The sequence below is a fragment of the Sphaeramia orbicularis genome, chromosome 4 (assembly GCF_902148855.1).
Source record: "Sphaeramia orbicularis chromosome 4, fSphaOr1.1, whole genome shotgun sequence".
Lineage (NCBI taxonomy): Eukaryota > Metazoa > Chordata > Actinopteri > Kurtiformes > Apogonidae > Sphaeramia > Sphaeramia orbicularis.
In genome coordinates, this window is record NC_043960.1 from 12,698,933 (window position 1) to 12,718,633 (window position 19,701).

The window sequence follows — 19,701 nt, forward strand, 5'->3', positions numbered from 1 at the left end:
TGCCTTGGTCTTCCCATTCTGGAGTCGATAGCACTTTTATCTCAGCTGCAACAGACTGAAATCTTTGTTCAGTAGATCACAAAGAGGAACAGAGATACAGCAACATCTCTATATTTCTGTTTTTTTTTTTTTATAACTCATAGACCTTTAACTAAATCTCAACATCTAAGCTTAGTCATTAATCTGTTTTCTCTCTTCCTCCTCCTCTGTTTTCCCTCTGTGTCTGTCTTTCTCTCTTAATCCCATAATGCTGTGTTGAGGCTATGTGTGTTGACAGAGACAGTGAGATGCTGATGATGTTAAAGTTTATGTCTGGTGATGTGTGTTATTTCTCTGTGGAGTCGTTTGAAATACCAGTGTTAATCTATCAATTTATAATGGATTAGAGTTGTAGTCTAAGATGAGAAATGTCAGAGTGGGGACACTGGGGAATCCACTGAATTTAAGGTTAAAGGAACACATTAAATTGTTGTTTCTTTCAGCATCCTCTTATTATGGAGGCAGTTTGAATTCCAAATGTAATGATGGAAGTTGAATAGTGTGTCTACTTTTAAACTTTCATCATCTCTGAGGTAAATCTGGCCTCGTAAAACAGAAAACCCATAAGAAAGATCTTGTTTTATTGACCTTGTCCATACTTTAGACTTGCTTCGAGCCATTTTCTTACAGATTATTTTTTGTCTGTGAGCATCAATGTGTCAGATTAATGAATGCTTTGGGAGGAATCAGGGCAGAGACCTGGGCATCATGTGGTTTTTGACAGTTTAGTAGTTGAATGATAAAGGATCGAAGCAAACAGGGAAATGAAACAGAATCCAGAAGGAAAGGAGGGAAAAAAACAGTGGATATTGCAGGTTCAGTGTGTGTGTGTGTGTGTGTGTGTGTGTGTGTGTGTGTGTGTGTATACACCCCAAGTATGATTGAATTACTCAGGGTTAATTAGATTCTGTAGTCCACAGTAATGGTTCAGGGACACACACACTCACTCACACACATGCAGAAACATCCTTCAGAAGGGTTTGTTGCCTGCGGCGTTGTCATCCGTGTGTTAGTTCAGAGGTTTCTGGGAAGCTGTGTGGTGTTAAGGCTAGACGACAGGCAGCGAGGATTTATTACAAAACACATGAAATCTCCTTAGACAGATCTCTGGATCAAAAGAACCTCATTTTATTGACATATAGAGGCAGTAATTCGGTGGTTGAAAGTACATATTTTACTTTTTTGGTTGCAGATAAACGCTGGGATGCAATGATGCACATTAGTAGAAACATTAATGTCATTTGTTTTTTGTACTTTGTGCATTTCCATAAATAATGTACATTTATAATTAAAGAGGTGCAGTGACATTTTTATGGCCACTTGAAAAAATGGGTCAGTCAAGTTGAAACTGAAGTAGTTTTGTTACATGTACTGTGAGGATACTGAAGCACGGGACGCTAAGCTAAGAGTGTGAGCAAATCATTACACTTTGCATTGATTTGTCTCGCAATTTACCACTTGTCATTCACGTAAGATGGGAATATAGTTGTTTCTAGCAATTAAACTTGAAATGGTGTTTTAAAATGCATTGCGGTATTTGTGGAAAAACCCACTTGCAAATACGATTGTGTACAATTTACCCGAAAGCTGAAAAATTTTAATTAAAGGAAAACCTGATGGGAGTTGGCTCTAACAGGATGACAATGCCCCATCCATAAGACAAGGACTCACTGAATGGTTTGATGAGAGTGAGAATGATGTGAATCATACACTACGACCTTCACAGTCAAAGGATTTCAACCCAAGTGAACACAAATGGGAATATTTGGATTGATGCGCTTGACAACACTCTCCACCACACCTCAAATCACCAAATGAGGAAATATGCTTTGGAAGAATGATGTTAATCCTACCAGTAGAGTCTACAGACTGTAGGATCAAGCTGTAGGTGATGAACCCATTTATTCTTAAAGACAAACACTGAATTTAAACACCATTTTTTTTTTTTTATGTGGCCTCGTTTATACTTTTTTCAGCCTTGTTTCTGTCCACTGTTAGTGTTGCAGCCAATGAACAAATATGAGCTTAATAATTCCATGAAATAGCGCCACTAATGATGCCATATCACACCACTGCTGAGCTGTTTGAGCATCAGTGTGTGAAATCATTGAGCATATAATTTGATGCTTATGATCATTTCAGACTGGCCTGTTTTTTTCCCCTTCTAACACCACATGAATTCATTACATGTACACTGGGCAGCATTTGTTTAACATGTGTAGCTGCTGTGATAGATTTGCAGTCCCATGACATTGTATTATTATGTCAGGACTTTGCACAAATACATCTTTTTTATACAGCTGTTACTTGTAAGTTGTGTATTTCCTGTGTGACAGACATAGAGTCATGATACGACAAAAATCATTGATGAGGTTTTCTTATTTATGGGCTGCTACCGATATTTTTTCAATTGATTAGCTGGTGCAATTATTTGTATGATTGGTTTTTCAAGTGCATATACCAAACTTGTGTGTGTGTGTTTTGCTGGATTGTGCGTCTTTTATTATCAAATGTCCTTTGTTTATGCAAGACTGACCGGATAAAAGACACAGTTTTCAGACTCCCAGACTGGGGTTAAAATACATTTTTCAGTGTTTTTTTTTTTTTCCCTAAGTGATTCACATCAGATGAATAAATGATGAATAAAGAGTATTTTCCAGACGAATTGTGAATGAAAATAATGGACAGCTGCAGCTAAATTCATTTCCATGACCACCAGCGGATGTATTTATTTTAACAGATTCAAATCCATGTTTATAACACTGATTTTGGGTGTTTTGTTGACATGTCTGGATCAGCCGTCTTACACTGTATTTGTGTGTGAATGGGTGTGTAAGTGTGTTGTCGGTCTGATGTAACAGGAGTTAATATTCAGATCAAACAGACTATTAAATTACAGTTATAGAGGATGTGTTGACAGCTGTGTGTATGTGTGTGAGTGTCCTTGCATGTGTGTGTGTGGGTAATTCATCATAGAGAGAATCCTTTTTCACCTCCTCTTTGACCTCCTGCAGTTTATCTGGAAAGTAAACATGCTGCAGTTTTTTAGTTCAGTCATTTTTAGAAAATGTGGTAACAGCATTAAACTGCAAAAAAAAAAAAGTTTCTTCTTGTATGATATCTGAACATAAAGCATAATTCACCAAGTATAATGTTATGTAAAGGTGTAATGTTTGAGTAGGTTGAGAGACAAATAAAACATATCAGACCAAGTCCTCTATGGTCGTCAGCAGAAATCTAAGACATGTCGCCTAAATTCTGCTATATTTGTCCTCTGTGTGTGTCCTGTGTAGAGTACAGTCGATTTGAGGCGAAGATCCATGACCTGAGGGAACAGATGATGACCAGCAGCGTCAGTTCCAGCTCCACATCGCTCCGCTCTACGCAGAAACGCACACTTTACGTCAGGTAAACGCACAACACACACAGTAGCAGACAGAGGTGACCGACTGTCCAGTGTCCTTCAGTGTGACACAACTATTATAAGGTCTTATCTCAGCTGTCCGGGCTACATTTGTGTGTATGTGAGACGCTGAAAGCAGGGTTATCACATCGAAAACCGCAATTAGATTGTGTCGCAAATACTGCCACACACAAACACATCCATGCCTGTCAGCTCCTTTTTCTTATTCTTCTCCCCCATTCCTCCGTTATTCCCGTCCTTGCCTGTCCTTGTTGGGTCTTCTCTGATTCACCCCTCTGTGTTTAGCGTCCTCTGCAGAGCCCAGAGCTCTATCAGTCCTTACCAAGCTACACTTCTGAATCACAGTATTTATAATATTGATGAAACACTAGGCCGCTGTCTCCAAATAAGTCACACTGGGGGAGGTCTTAGAAGATCAATAAAGTCGTAAACAAAGACAGGAAGGCAACTCTAATGGTCACAGAGAAGAATTAATCCACACTTTAGGCTGTAGGGACACAGGAATCTAAATTTTAATCCTCGTCTGGGCATTAGGGAAGCCGAATTTTGTAGCTTGTATGGTGTAAATAATACACTACAACAATCACAGTGTTGGTTAATTAGTTGGTTGACATGTGTTTCCTGACAGGTTACAGAATGTCTTTGCCTTAAATGTAATTTTAATGTAAAAATGAGTAATACATATAAAATATTTTGGATTACTTTGTCATGGTGTTACATTATTATTTCATAGAACAGTGTGAATACTGCAATTAAAATGAGCTGAACTCAGGAGTCACTCAGAATCTGTTTTAAAACTCGTTCTCACAGCTCTTGTGCTGGGTGTGTCTCATCTCAATCCTATCACGTCAGATGTAGATAAAAGTGCGCATCGCTGACTGTAGTGCAGATGCAATTTTGTTCTGTGTTTTACTCAAGAGGTTCATCAGAAAATTGCAATGCCTTTTAAATTTCACTGTGGAAGACGCAAAAAGTAATCACTTTGAAGGTTCAGACAACCATGTTTAGTGCTCAGTTCTGATTAACTTCTCAGATCTGATTCGTTTTGTTTGGCTGCTCACATTATTTTTTATAACTTAGACTTAGACTGAGACAAACTTTATTGATCCACGTGGGAAATTACTTGGTCACAATAGGTCAGTTCCATATAAAATACTACTGAAAAAACATTAGCAAAAAAGGAAAGTAAGTGTGAAAAGATGAAAGCAATAAATAATATAAACAGAATACACTAGTAAGGCAGAAAAAATACAAGACTTGCATATGTACAAACAAGAAAATGGAAAATATATGCTATATGGGTACTTCTATAAAACTGGTCCCTAAAAACAGGACATGGGGGCAAGAAATTCAAACCAGATGTAGACTAATATTATGAAGCGAGTTTGGAAGCACTTTGGGTCTATTTTAAAAATAAATATTTACTGAGATAAAAGAGAAGCTATTTTTCAGATAAAACATTTTTATATTATTTTACATTATATTTAATTCAAAAATCGGCATGTAACATGGTCAAAAGGACACGAAAATTATGCGCTACCATTTTTAAAAATATCTCTTTGTTCTCTCACAGGTACATTTTGGGAATAGAACGAATTATGCAAAGCAAAGAGTGTTTCACAAAAATGGCCGCTGTTGCAAAATCATTCATGATTTATATGCGTTTAAATGGGCAGGTTCTGCATTTAACGCAAGTGGATACAATGGGTTACACACAAAACCTGTAATGAGACTGCCAATTCATGAAAAACCCTTATGTCTGGGTTAGAAAAACCACTAGGATCATCAAATTTAACAGTGTCTTTATTTATAGCAGTATATAAAACCATTTCAAGCCATGTGGTCCAGATAAAATGCACTGACACCTTGGTAGTTTTTCATGTTCCAATTTTGGTCCTATTTTTGGCCCCAATATTTTATTAAAAATGAGTTCATTTTGGGATGGCTCAGAACAACAGTATAATTTTTTTTGCATTAATCTGAGGTCATCATTAGGTACATCTTGGGGTCAAATATGTCTAAATTTCTCTTTTATTATTGGGTCTAAAAACCTGGTGAAGTGCCAGGTACCAAAATGAACCCACTTTTATAGAATCATCTATATACATACACGTGTGAATATAGAGTTATCTGTTGTATAATAATGTGCCCAATAGTAGATTCCTGTGTGAAAGCAATAACAGCGCTAATACACACAATAAAAATACTACACAAGTAACAGTTCTGCATAGGGTGGCTCCTGGGCTCGTGGGGCTCGGGGGCTCGGGGGCTCGGGGGCCGGCGCCTTGCCTGCCCCTGGGTGGCCGGCCCCCGGCGGGGGGGTGGCAGCTGGCATCCCCGGCCTCCTGGGGCCTGTGCTCGGCTGCTGTGGGGCCTCTGGTGGGGGGCCTCCCTCGACCATCTTCGGGGCGGGCACACTGTTGCCTCTCGGGGGGGGGCGGGCTGGATCCCCCCTCTCTGTGGTGTCTGCTGGATGGCCGGGCCTTGGGGCCCTCTTGGTCGGTCCCTGATCCTTGGAGGGAGTGCGGTTGCGGTTGCATGTGTGTGTTCTTCACCTCAGTCTGGTTGCCTGGTTCACTCTGTCACAGCAGATGAATGTGAACAACTGATGTTGTGTGGATTTGTTTCTGGTATTATTTGTGTGAACGTGGTATACGATATTTTGTTCATGCTTTCTTTTCTCATATTCATCATTTAATAGGTCTTATGTATGTTATTGTATTTTTTTGTAGTTTTATTTTGTTTTGTTTTGTTTTCTCTTTCTTCTGCCCAGTTTACTCAGTTCTGGTTGTAGTTACTGTTACCATTATAATTATCACCATGATTGTTACTGTTTGTATTGTTGATACTTCCTTGTGAGGGTCTTTGCCACCTTCTTCTCTCTTGCTCTCTCCCCTTCACCCCCCCCCAGGTCAGGTCCGGCATCGAAATGTGGTTCAACAAAACGCATAATAAACACAGTAGAATATCAAGGGGAGCTTCATAGACTTTATGAAGTTACCCTTGGCAAAGCAAATTTGTTCAGCACCAAAAGGCAGCCAGACTACCATTCTGCTGTTAGGATGCTGGACAAGACAAGGGAAAAAAAAAAAAAAAAAAAAAGTAACAGTTCTGCATTCTAAATTTTACTTGTTGCTAAAATATTTAAGTACTGATGTACTTGTCTATCTGTTGTATTTCAACTATTTTATAGTGTGACTGACTCCATCCAGTACAAAGTTATGATGAACCGCCATTTAAAGTGATGTAAAAGTCACATGAATAGAGATCTGACCTTTCAAACTGAGGTCATTTTGATAAAGATCATGTCTGTATCTGATTCAGGACCACATATGGAAGTGGAGTCATGTCAAAGCTCAGAAGTCCATGAAAAACTGATGCACTACTGTTGATCCTGCTGCTGCTGAAATACACTGCTGTTTTTATTCTGGTTTAACATGCTGCTAATTTTTTTAATCCTGCACTGTAGTATTTATTTATGTATATTTATTCATTATTATTTTTTAGGTTTTTACTGTTATCAGATTTTATTATTATCTTTAATATAGGATTCATTTTATAGGATTTTACCATGTACATTGCTGGACCTGAGTACTGATTTCGTTTCATGTATACACTACATGTAATGACAATAAAGTGAACCTTGAAGTCACGACAAAAAGGACCAGATGCAGCTTGAAGGCCAATTAATTATTGCAACAAAAGCAAACTAATAACAATCATGGACTGGTGAAGTGAGGGAATTTGGACGAGTGAGCAGAGTGGTGTTGCCTGTGTTAGATGAGATAAGGGACCATAATGCTGCAGAGGAAAAGGAGAGCGTCCCTGTGTTGATGTGAGGGCATGGATTTATAGCAGGGGAGACTCTTGACCCAGGTGTCTGCAATGAACTGAATTCTTAGAGCAAAAGGTAGAGGTGAAACCTGCTCATCATACTGGGTCAGATCACAGTGGAAAAGATCAGATTCTATGTGATTTGTGCTTTTCACACTATCATAAAAAAAAAAAATAAAAAAAAAATCTGACTTGCATATGAGTAAAAAGATCAGATTTTGGCCACTTTTATCTGCAATATCAGTGCAGCCATAGTAGTGTCTAGTGTACAGGGGTTGGACAAAATAATGGAAACACCTAACATTGTGGCATCATAGGTGTTTCCATTATTTTGTCCAACCCCTGTAGATTGTAACTAGGGATGTAACAATTACCGGTATAATGATAAACCGCAGTAAAATTGCAGACGGTTAGTATTACCATTTAAATTCTAATTATCATGATAACAGTGTTTGATTACCGCATTTTTCCAGAGAAAACACCTATGTAAAGATCTGCTTTTATGTTAAATATTTGAGTATAGTTTTAATTTATTACAATTTTAATTTTACATACCTAATATTTGGACCCAGTATTCACTTTTAAAGTCTTTGAAAAGGTTCATTAAGCATCTTTGTGTTATTTATGCAATGAATTCCATACATTTTTCAAATCAAATTTTATATTTTTTTTGTCCTTTTATATTGATATGGTAGGTGAAAGTGAAAAATTAATAGGCAGATGAGATAGATGAAGTTGTGCTGAAAAAAAAGATACCAAACATGGGTATAGTAAACATTTGTTTATATAGTATATAAAGGCAAAATCAAAAGGACTGAAAAACAGACAAAATAGGCTCAGACCCTTAAGGGTTAATATTTGAATGTTTCTGCCAACAGAAAGTACATTGTGCCTATTATTTTATTTGTTGTTTTTTTTTGTTTTGTTTTGTTTTTCCCAAAATACAACTTGGTTAAATTATTTCAGTGTGTGTATAAGTACTTTTTGAACATTTTGAGCACAATTTCAATAATACCACGATAATGATAACCATGATAATTTTGGTCACAATAACCGTGATATGAAATTTTCATATCGTTACATCCCTAATTGTAACTGACTAAATACTCCCTTCACCCTCCACTACACTTGCCACGTCAAAACGCAAAACCCCCTCATTAGAGACATGTTTAGTTTGATGGTAATACTTTATGCCATATATGTAATGCTGGATGCCACCCTCCACAAAACAGAGAGGAGGAGCTCTGTAGACTAAATGTATTGATCCTTATGGGAAATTCAATTGTCCTTCAGTTCAAGAAAAGGCACAAATAAAAAAATGCAAAATAAAGCAACCTACTCCCTCTGTACATACAGTATAAACAGGCCATTCCAAGGTAACTGAAACATAGATATTCTTATTTCTGTGCAGTTATACTCTAATGAAAAGCATAATGAGGAACATTTCATTCCATCGCTGAAACTATAGCCTTTTAATTCATCCCTAAATATTACACACCAGACGTTTATGTGATATGTTGTTTAAATTTGTAAGTATTGGCTAAATTCCACAAGTCCAAAAGCTTTACTAATTCAAAGATATGCATTTCTATCTACGGATTCCATCTAAATGCAGATTATTGTCATGGGACTAGTACAAAGGCTGAACCCAAATGCAAGACCAGAACACAGATGACCAATTGAGAGTGTTTATTAAACACAATCACAGTAGTAAAAACACAGCACAAAATAGTTAACACGTCTATAAAGGCGTGTGATACTGGACTCTTCGTCCGGGCTGTGAGCGGGGAATATGGATGGTCAGCACGGCCGAGCCGGAGGATTCCCGTCAACACCCTGACTAGGGCAAAACAGAGGATAGTCAAAAAACAAGCCAGGTCATACACAGGAGGGCAATTCAAGAGGCAACGGGACATGAGGGAAAGGCTACTCACGGTCAAGGTCCAGGCGAGGGTCGAAACACAAGGTAACACGTTGGAGGCTGAGGTAGTCAGGGAATAGGCAGAATCAGAAGTCGATGTACGAACCAGGTCAGAACCAGACGAGCAGGCAGACAAGGAACAGGCAGAATCGGTGGTTGGAAGGCAAAACGGGTCAAAACGGGCAGACAGACTGACAGGTATCCGAAAACGCTGGTAAGTGAGCACACAAAGGTAGAACACAAACTGGCAAAGGAGCAGGGGAAAACACAGGGTTTAAATACACAAGAGGGAGGGAAGACAATTGTACACAGGTGGAGATAATCAGGGAGGAGTCAGGTAATCAGGAGCAGGTGAAACAATCAAGGAGGGGAAGTAAAGACACCAGACATGACACAAGAGGGAAACTTAACAAAATAAAACAGGAAATGACACACAAAACAGAAAAGACAGACACAGTCTGGGAGCAGACATGACAATTATTTTGTATTTTTTCTTAGTCATTTTAGTCATTCCAAAGTGAAAACTTGACTTGTCTGTAACTAGATGTGAATGACTCTGAAAGTGGTTAAAAATATAAATGTAGGTTATATATCTCTTCATGCTCTCTGTGTTTGCTTTTAATGTTTCTTTTCATTTTTCATGAAAGTTACTTCACAAACCCCCAACTGGCAAGTACTGTACATGAAAAGAACATGTGACCTGGCCAATGAGCATCAGCCCGGAAGCATCTTTTTTATGCAGACACTGACCCAAAGTCAGAGCAGGGCCGGGGTCAGAGTCTATGCAGGGTCACTTAACACTAACTGGTCATCTGCTTTATCCAGCTGACTGACCAACAGACCGTCATGCAGTCCATTTCATTGCACCAACGCATGAGATACAATATTGTTTTTACTCACTTCCTATTCATCAGTTGAACATTTATAGATTTAATTGGAAATGTGAGGAAACATGACATTGCTGCTGCATGAATTTTTGAGTTTTTTTAGTTGCTTGGCAAATTAAATATGCAGCCACAGTTTTAATTTTAATGCATAGAAAAACTGAAGAGAAATGGCTTGTCACTATTCATTTGATTCAAAATGCACACCTCTGAAATCCACTGAACGTTTTTTTTTTTTTTTTTTTTTTTACGTGACTGTATAATTTCGATGTGTCAGGTAATTTTCACACTAAAAATCAGGGCAGTTTCATTTCAAGGTTATGTGGCTTAATGTATGAGCTCCTCAGTAACTCACATGATAAATCACCGTCATATGCAAAGTTCCTGTCTCCGGTGAGTGCCCATAACTGTCCAATCACCATGTGAATTTTAGAAGGTAGCCTCAGAAAAGCAGCTGATAGGTGAAACTGAGGCTGTTGGTGTGTGACAGATTGGGAGAGTCTGGTTCCCTGGGCAGCTGTGTGTGCTCATGCATATACATACAGTGTGTGTGTGTGTGTGTGTGTGTGTGTGTGGTAGTAGTGGTGGGAGTGTGTTTTTACCATATATATGTGTGTAATGTATAAGATATAGACCTTTCCCCCAAGGAAATGTCACAGAAGCAAGGTGACACAGTACAAGTTGAACTCTCCTTTGTGTTAAAGGTGTGTGTGTGTGTGTGTGTGTGTGCGCATGTGTGTATGCACAAGAGTGTGTCTTACAACCTTCTGCATATTTCTTTACACACCATTATGTACACTGCAAAAATCAAAATATCTCATTGCGCTTAAAATAAGGCATAATCACCTAAAGAGTAACTTTTCAGTGAGATATAAGAATTTATTTTTAGACAATAGATCTTGAAAATCTTATTTCAAGAAATCTTACCAAGATAATTTTCACTTGTTCCATTGGCAGATTTTTTTTGCTTGAATTAAGCAAAAAAACCCTGGAAGTAAGCAAAAAAATCTTGAATTAAGAAAAAAAAATATCTGCCAATGGGACAATTGAAAATTATCTTGGTAAGATTTCTTGAAATAAGATTTTCAAGATCTATTGTCTAAAAATAATTTTTTATATCTCACTAAAAAGTTACTCTTTAGGTGATTATGTCTTATTTTAAGTGTGATGAGATATTTTGACTAGAAATGAGAAAAATACTTGCTAAGATGTTTTTTTGTAGTGTATGGCCCTATTTTAAACACACAGTATGACGTAAAGAGAGGTAAAGTCACACTTCTTCTGGCTGTTCCCAGTGGGTACTGCCTTTGGGAACAAATATTTACAGCAGTCAATGGTGAGAGTCAGATCACTTTTCGTCCCCTTAGATTTACACATGTGATGTTTTCAAGTTTAAAGGATAATTTTTCAACTCACTGTTGGTTGTAAAAGTGGAGGCAGGCAGCTAACTTGAAGTTTATTGCTGAATTCACTGAAATCGTCTCTCTCCACACACCATCTACCAAACACACCTTTCAATTTGGCGCTCTATTTAAGCTAGCAGAATTTCCCAGGTCCTCCTCTAACACACCAGTACCGCTGCAGTACATCACTGCTGTCAGTGCTTTCAGCCCCCTCCACCTTCTCAGTATCCACCTGTAAGCTCTAGGGGCAAACATATTTATTCATCATTCCCCAGTACCAGTATGCAATAATATCTGTGGAGAGTGATCAGCCTAACCTCTAAAAATATCCTGCTGCTGCAATAAAACATTGAAACATGAGTTGTTTGACTGTAATAATGAAGCATCACACTGTAAAAATCCATAATTATGAAGTCTGCACACCTTAAAATCATGTAAATGACTCCCTAGTTTCACTACAAGGTGCCATAGCTACTGAAGGTGTTTCTTCAGCTCTAAATATTACCAGAGCTGGTTTTTATCGCTTTTTTTTTGTTTTTTTTTCAAGAATTAGATTAAATGTGCCAAGGTGACAGCCCTTTTGTTGTCTTGTGAGAAGTGAGATGCAATCAACAGAGCTATTTCACACAAAACTAGATTAGATAGGTATTTATATCTTCTTTCCTATCACTGGTATCTATCTTAAATTGAACGATCTCTCACCACTGACTGCTATACATATTTTTTCCAGTCATTGTAGTTGTGCATTACAGGAGATATATGCACCTGCTGTGTTTTCTTTAATGTACTTGTACAGTGTGAGAATCAGTGATCCAAATAAACATTAAAAGGGTCATATTTTGCTAAACCCACTTTTATTAGTCTTTGCTACATTTATGTGTGTATTTGGGGACCCTAATAAAAAAAAAAGTTTGAATGTGAACCCTCCAGGTGCCGCAAAGCTATCTTTATATTCATTTTGGCAAAAATCGAGTGAATTTCTACAACCTGTTTTAAGTCCTGTTTAATTTGTTATGTCTATAACTAGTTACGTCATGACATTTGCACATATAAGGTCAAGACTTCCAACGAACATTTCTCCAAGTACGTCATAATTGTTTGTCAGCAGCAGCGGTTGTAGTAGAAACTGAAAATATGTCCAAACTTCGAGCAGATTACCTAAAATGTTCAGTTGTTGGTTGTATTAATGAACACAAGTGGTTGAACGGGACACAGCAGCATGGTCAACAACCTGGAGGGGGTTTGTATTTAAAGGGCCAGCGTTCAAAACGACCTTTCTGGTGTCATTACTCAGAAATAGGGTTGAAGATGGACCTGTGGAGTTGAATTAATGAAGAATTCAGACCAAGCATAGCATTTATAGTTTATGTAGACCACAGGGAAACGTTTTGAAATGCATAATTTCATTTTTTTTAAAAAAGCAAAATATCACTCCCTTAATGTATTGATTCTAGGTTGGGGTTCAAGGGTTATATGAAGGTTGTGTCTGGCTGAGGACTGTTAAATAATACCTTCAGTACTCTGCAGTGCAGATTTTCTGTACAAATATCAATTGCAGATCATTTTCAGGAATCAAAATGTTCTGGGACATCATGGGCTTCTCCAAACTGAATATTCTAGTTTCAGATTTCTTGAATGTGTCTTTAGTTGCCTGATTAAATGGAGTGTTGAGTTCTATTTTATCGTATTTTCTACAATACTTAAAATCATAGTAACACATTTGTATTCTGTATAGCACTATATTGAATTTGACTGTGTTATCACATATCCTTTCTCCGGTGAATCTTCCTGTGTTTTACATCTGAAATGAAATGCATAATGCAGTAACACTGTGTAATTACCGCATTGACTATTTGAACAACATGCTGCTGGCTCTGCACACACAACACTAGCTGTATTAAATGTTTAAAGTGTAACCCACACACACTGGGATGAAGCCAGCGTAAAAGATTACACACTGAACTAATTAATGTGCGTTCATGGGCTCTAGTAATTAGATTTCCGAGATTCCCTCACAGGAATTAGAATGACTGTAATACTGAGAGCAGGTAATTGATTTAGAGTTACATTCACAAGGTGCAGCTTTGATAATATTATGCACCATCCATCAGGGTAACCTGGTAGCTGAAATTTCATCAAGGATGCGTGACTAAAAATATTATGTTCCTGTGCTATCCTGCTCTACTTTGTACAGTTTTTACTTAAGTATCTCCCTGTTCTTCCTTAAGTATCTCCCATGTGTTCTTCTCTGCTGTACTGTTTTCTCTTAATTCACATGTATGTCATTGTTTTAATCAGTCAGTAATGCTACAAAAAGATGGAACTAAGTTTTGCTCCCCCTAATGATCTTTTTTTGATGTCAGCTTTAAATGAAATAGACTTTTTTAACCGTATGTTTTTAACTTTATGCACTGTGTATTAAGAGAAATTATATCAACTCCATTTGATGTATAACCCACTGTTAACACCCTGTTTGTTCTGTGAACAGTCTACTTTCCATTGTACGTGCCTGGCAAGTTTGTACATTATATCTTATCATTATATCAGTCACAACTTTGATGATATATGTATGTGACTATTATGTTGTTTTAACTGTTCATAGGACTTTTGAGTCATAATAACAACTGTATCTCTCAGAAATAGCAAGTAAAGGGACCAGGGCTGTGTTAAATAGAGATGCAAAGATGGGATTAAAAATTACACACAACCCATTTAACAATATTTAAACCGAAACACAATTTAATCCTAAAATTAACCAAAGCACTTATTTTTCCTTAACGAATAAACTTACTGGCATCAGGATGCAAGATCCAGTCTCATGTTTTATTTATCTGTCATTGACCTGAACCATGTAAATGGGAATTTACATAGTTCCTTTTTGAAGAAAAGCAAAAAAAAGAAGCACATCTTTCAGTGACAAATTACTTTGACATTATGCATAGCTGTAATTTGCAGAACAGCCCAGCAGTAACATTCATTCTGGCAACTGTGTCTGTGGAGCAGTTTGAGAAAAGTCAGATGCCCTTGCAGCTAATAAGAAATATCCCCAAAACTCTGCAGGGACCTGGACCATCATGCATCTACTTATAAGATTACACATCTGTACTATTAAATTACAACGGCAGCCATTTAAAGGAGCATGTTTTAGTTCTGTGCAGTGGAGACTGACTCATTTTAGGGGCCTGTTTAATACAGTGGGCTGTGTGTCATATTTGAATAGTTTTTATCATCTTTAAAGTCACATCATTATAACGTCATGTGGTATTTTTGCGCTGATGTCAGGCTGTCTGATGTCCCACTTGTGTCTACTTTTCTGTCTCATTTTCTCTCAGTCTCTGTCAGTCTCTACTTTTCCATCTGTAGTCTGTTTTATTGATGAAGGCGATGGGGACTGTAGGGGATGCCACTTATTTCAGCTCTAGTTCCTTTGCACGCACGCACACACACACACACACACACATACACACACACACACATATATGTATGCACACACACATATGCTGGCCTACTTTTCCAGGTCTTTTCCCTCTGGATGGTATTGGAACTCTGTGGTCACAGACAGGTCACTATTCAGACACACACGGCATAAACAGTGACAAAATGCACACAAATGGACTGACATGCAGCCACACAGTGATGTGTGTACACAGACGGGGTTCATGAATTAATAGTGTGGCAGTCTTCAGGTGGTTTGGTTCTTATTTACAACAAGTCTCTCTCTCTCTCTCTCTCTGTTTCTCATCTTGTTTTGTCAATTTATTTCAAGTTTTTATGTTCTTTACCCGGTTTTTATCCCAGAGACTGTTTTTATCTTCTTGAGGTTTTTATTGTGTTTTGTTTTTATTTATTTGATCTTATTTATTTATTTTATTCTTTTACTCATCCACGCTGCTATATTGATTAATGGTGGAACACTGAGCACTTTTTGTCTCGTCTTGACACTCGATCAAGTACCTGCCTAACAGGTTCAATGTATGTTTTGTTGTGATGCCAAATGCAATCACTATGTCTGCAAAACAAATCTACCCATGGGTATAAATGAAGTAACCTTGAACCTTGAAGGATTTTTGCCTTCAGAATAATTTTTTTTCCCTACTAAATCACAACGGTCTGAATGGAGGTGAAATATTTGCATTTATATTGAATTTCTCATCATAAAATGTTTTTAGTGGTTTCGAGACAATGCAAAGAATGAACACTGAATTGCGCGTCCAAGTCTAATCTGCTAAATAAACCACTAATCTGTCTGTTGGACCTCATCTGTTAGTCCGGATCATCCCACTGAAATTTTGTTTTTGATTGTTTCTAATGTACGCATCTTTTTTTTCTTGTCTGTTTGCAGAGCATTGTTTGACTATGATGGAAGTGCGTCAGATTTGAGCGCCCCTAATCAAGCGTTGCCTTTCCACTTTGGGGATATCCTCCATGTGAGCAGCGCTGGCGAAGAGGAGTGGTGGCCTGCCCGTCACCTCAGCCCCCCGCCCCCTAACTGTCCTGAAGTCGGCGTCATCCCCAGTCGCAGAAGGTCAGATGTTCAGTTACATACACAGGGGGTTTGGATAGAAAAGGCTGGTTGAGTTAACTGGATGCCATTTTATATTAACCTGTGTGCTAATTAAAGACTCTTTACATTGATTTTGATCCATTACATTATGTTGTTTTCTACACCAAATAAGCAATTTAAAAAAATTTGTTTGTTGTGGTTAAGCTCAATTAAATCCTTTTTTCTTCTTTAGACTGGAGCTTGTACAATGACAGTGTTTATGATTAGAATAACTGATATTTTAATACAAAATTGCAGTTTAATAATGAATTAATCAATATTTCACCTCAAATATTATTTTATGACATTATTTTAACTTTGATGGTGAAAGCACATTTTTTAGCGCTAACAGAAATAATAATAAAACCCAGGCCTGTAAACGTCTACAGAATTATAAAACCACCAAAGCTCAGATATCAGCTCAGAAGGCAATAATACCTTCACTTATCGTGCCAGCTGACTTTCAAAAAGGTCTGCAATAATCCAGTAAATATATGAAGCAAAGGACAAGGAGAGAGTCTTTTTCACTACATAGAAGGAATTCTTTCATAAGACAGGCCATTATGTTTGTTGATTATCAGAAAACTAAGGATGGTATGTGATACTGCCATCATACTGAAGTACTTTGTCATGTCTCGCTATTGGTTCCATATATAGGTCTGTGTGTGGTGCTGGTGCCATGTACTCATCATTAGATTTATTTTAGAGTACAGGAAAATGCTCTGCAGTGCTTTCAGCTTCAGAGACGCTCAGGAAAATGTACTTTGTGCAGAGTTACCACATTACTTGATCAATAAAAGAGGCCTACTTTGGAAATATTATTTGATTCTTAAAACAGTGACTTACCCCCACATTTCTCAAACTCTATTTTTGACACAAATGACAGGAAAATGTAGTTTTTGTGGGACTGAAAATTACTTTAAATGTAGTAATGCTACTACCCCAACACTGATATCTGCTCTCTACAAATGATCAATTAATTACAGAAATGAACTAGAAAAGCACTTGGAGAGCGCAGACCTCCACCAAGGCAGATCAGTGCCACCCCCACCCGATCACCATCATTTGTTCCTTGTGCCAGTACCAACATTTCCTGAAATTTTCATCCAAATCCGTCCATAACTTTTTGAGTGATCTTTGCACACGGACAGACAGACAAACCAATGCCGGCAAAAACATAACCTCTTTGGCGGAGGTAATTAATGAATTTTAAATATAACAAATATGTGCATAAATAATCATGCTGATGCTGAGTTGAACAGGAGTCACTGCTGTGTCATGTTAGTATAATACTGCACACATAGGATTATTTCACTATTATTACAAATTTGGCAGTACTCTGAATATGATTTTGTTTTGACTGAATATTCAGAATTACTCCTTTTTCTGAATGTTAAATTTTCCCGTAGACATGTAGGATATGTCAACATTATTCCAGTTTTTATGAGAATTCTTTGGACATATGCATTTATAATCAAAAAATTAATGTCATGTAATGTCACACATTTTACTGCAGGTTGTAATGCTCAGCAAAGTAAAGAAAATATTCTTGTCTGATTGAGATGGATGCTTCAAAGAAAAGTCCATATTTGTGGCTAGAAATTAGAATCTGTTAAACTTAACAGAATAGAAAAAAAAACTTAATGGATATGAGCTAATATTGAAGAGGGTCACATACATCTGCAACCAATGGAAAACTTTGAAAAGCATTATTTTAATGGGATATATACAGCACTATGTAAAGAGGAATATTGTAGGAGTATTCATTTTCCTTAGTTGTGTGAAGCAGCTTATTGAGAATTTTGCCTTCTTCATAACAAAGGCAAAAACTAGACTATTTTGTGCATGTAAAAGGATCCACTGTAGAGTCTGCTGAATATAGGTGTGGTGAAAAAAATTCAACAATCCCTCCCTGTTTCCTCAGTTGAAGAGGTGACAGACAGATGTTGAACTTTCTGTGGCATGGAGGAACCGATTTAGAGCTGCTGTTACCACTCATGACTCTGAGGGAGGTGATGAGATGGTGAAAATGAAGGAAAAGAGTGTTGAAGCATGGATGGGATATGACGTGAGGGAGCATTAAAATGACAGAGTGTGAGTGAAAGAGGGAAGGAGGGATTAGAGACAACAGGGATGAGTAGGAGTGAGCCAATGGAACATGGGTGGGATAAATGTAGAGACTATCACACAGGGGTTTAGATGAAGGGGTATTAATAGTCTTAGGTGGTATAAAAGAGGCAGGAGGGAGACACAAGTAATAGAACTGGACATTCTTGTCGAGGTTTTGATATGCCGCAGAACATTTGAATACAGATATCAGAGATTTGAGACCAAAAATATGAGGCATTAAAAGAACAGGATATTGGAATATAGAAGATTAGAAACTTGGGTTTTAGAAGCTGTGGCTGGAGAATGTCTCTGCTGAGCAATAGAAGCTAGGGTGTTAAATAATGAATTATAAGGTTTGAAATAATTTGGGGTTGAATGTGCCTGCGTTGACCAGTGAATTTCCCTGGTGTGGGAGCAATAAAATCTAATCTAATCTAAACTAAGATAAAATAAGATAATATGTGTGTTTAATTACTGAAATCCGTAGCCAGTCACATGATAATTGATATTTAGTTGTCCTCCTGTCATATTGCATTTCCTTTCACATGCTTACAAAGTAATAAAAACACTAATTTTTGCCTAGAAATTACATTTTAATCACATTTTGAAGGAAAAACAGAGTGGAGATGTCAGCCCACAGAAACCCTGAGCTGAAAGGAAAGAAGAAGACAACATATCGCCTGTTCAGAAGCATAAACATGTTGGTGTGAATGTATTGTTAGATTGTAAAGCCTGTCAGAGCTGAGCTGTCATCTGGGATTAAAACCAGAAGAATAGCCTTCGGTCCAACACTTTTGCTTGAGTTGATATTGTACCTTCTGCTGTGGATCAGTGCTGCTGATCTGTTTTTAGTGACAGTTGTTTGGACAGACACAAATTTGGAAGCGAAGAGATACATTATTTTGAGTAAAATTACAAACAACATAACATAACTGAGACTCTGGAAATTCTGCTTATTTGAAATCTTACTATTTTGATATAACTGCCAGCAGAAGATGAGAAATACACATTTACACAAATCTGTCTTCTTAGAACAGCCAAGCAGACTTTTAATGCTGAAAAAATGGAGTTGGCATCCATTCTGAAATTACATTATTTTTTTATTAAAATAGTCTAATGTTCTATTGTGAGTAAAATATTTTAGAAATTTGTAGTAAAGTAGTAAAAGTAAATAATAAATCTGTTTTAATTTACATTTTACACCTCACCTTTGTTTTTTAATTGGGAGCGGTACTCAACAGTATGTTTGTCTTGTCTATCTGACTGTTTACATGCAAAAAAAATATTCCAGTTTTGGCTTTTATTGAATCCTCTACTGTAATGCCCATTTACATGCAACATACTCATTTAAAAACCTGATTTTTCTAATGATTTTTACTAGTGGCAGACGTTCCAATGTGCATTCTCAGCTTCCCTCAGTCGTTCCTTCAAACACCATATTCAAAACATCAGCTTTTTGATTTTTGCATGTTTCCAAAAACATATTCTTATCTTATTCTTAATTTTAACAAGTTCATGTATTTGTCCTTCTGACCAGAAATTAA

At 37.3% G+C, this 19,701-nt stretch overlaps 1 protein-coding gene across 8 annotated transcripts in view; it reads left to right on the forward strand.

The window, feature by feature from the left end:
• The window catches only part of LOC115417494 (discs large homolog 1-like protein), a 135,994-nt gene that overhangs the window by 103,422 nt on the left and 12,871 nt on the right, over window positions 1-19,701 (forward strand). For all 8 annotated transcript variants that reach the window (XM_030131444.1, XM_030131445.1, XM_030131449.1 and 5 more), the window contains 2 exons: window positions 3,333-3,447; window positions 15,848-16,030. In XM_030131444.1, coding sequence (XP_029987304.1) covers window positions 3,333-3,447; window positions 15,848-16,030 — 298 coding nt within the window. The remainder of the gene's footprint in view (window positions 1-3,332; window positions 3,448-15,847; window positions 16,031-19,701) is intronic.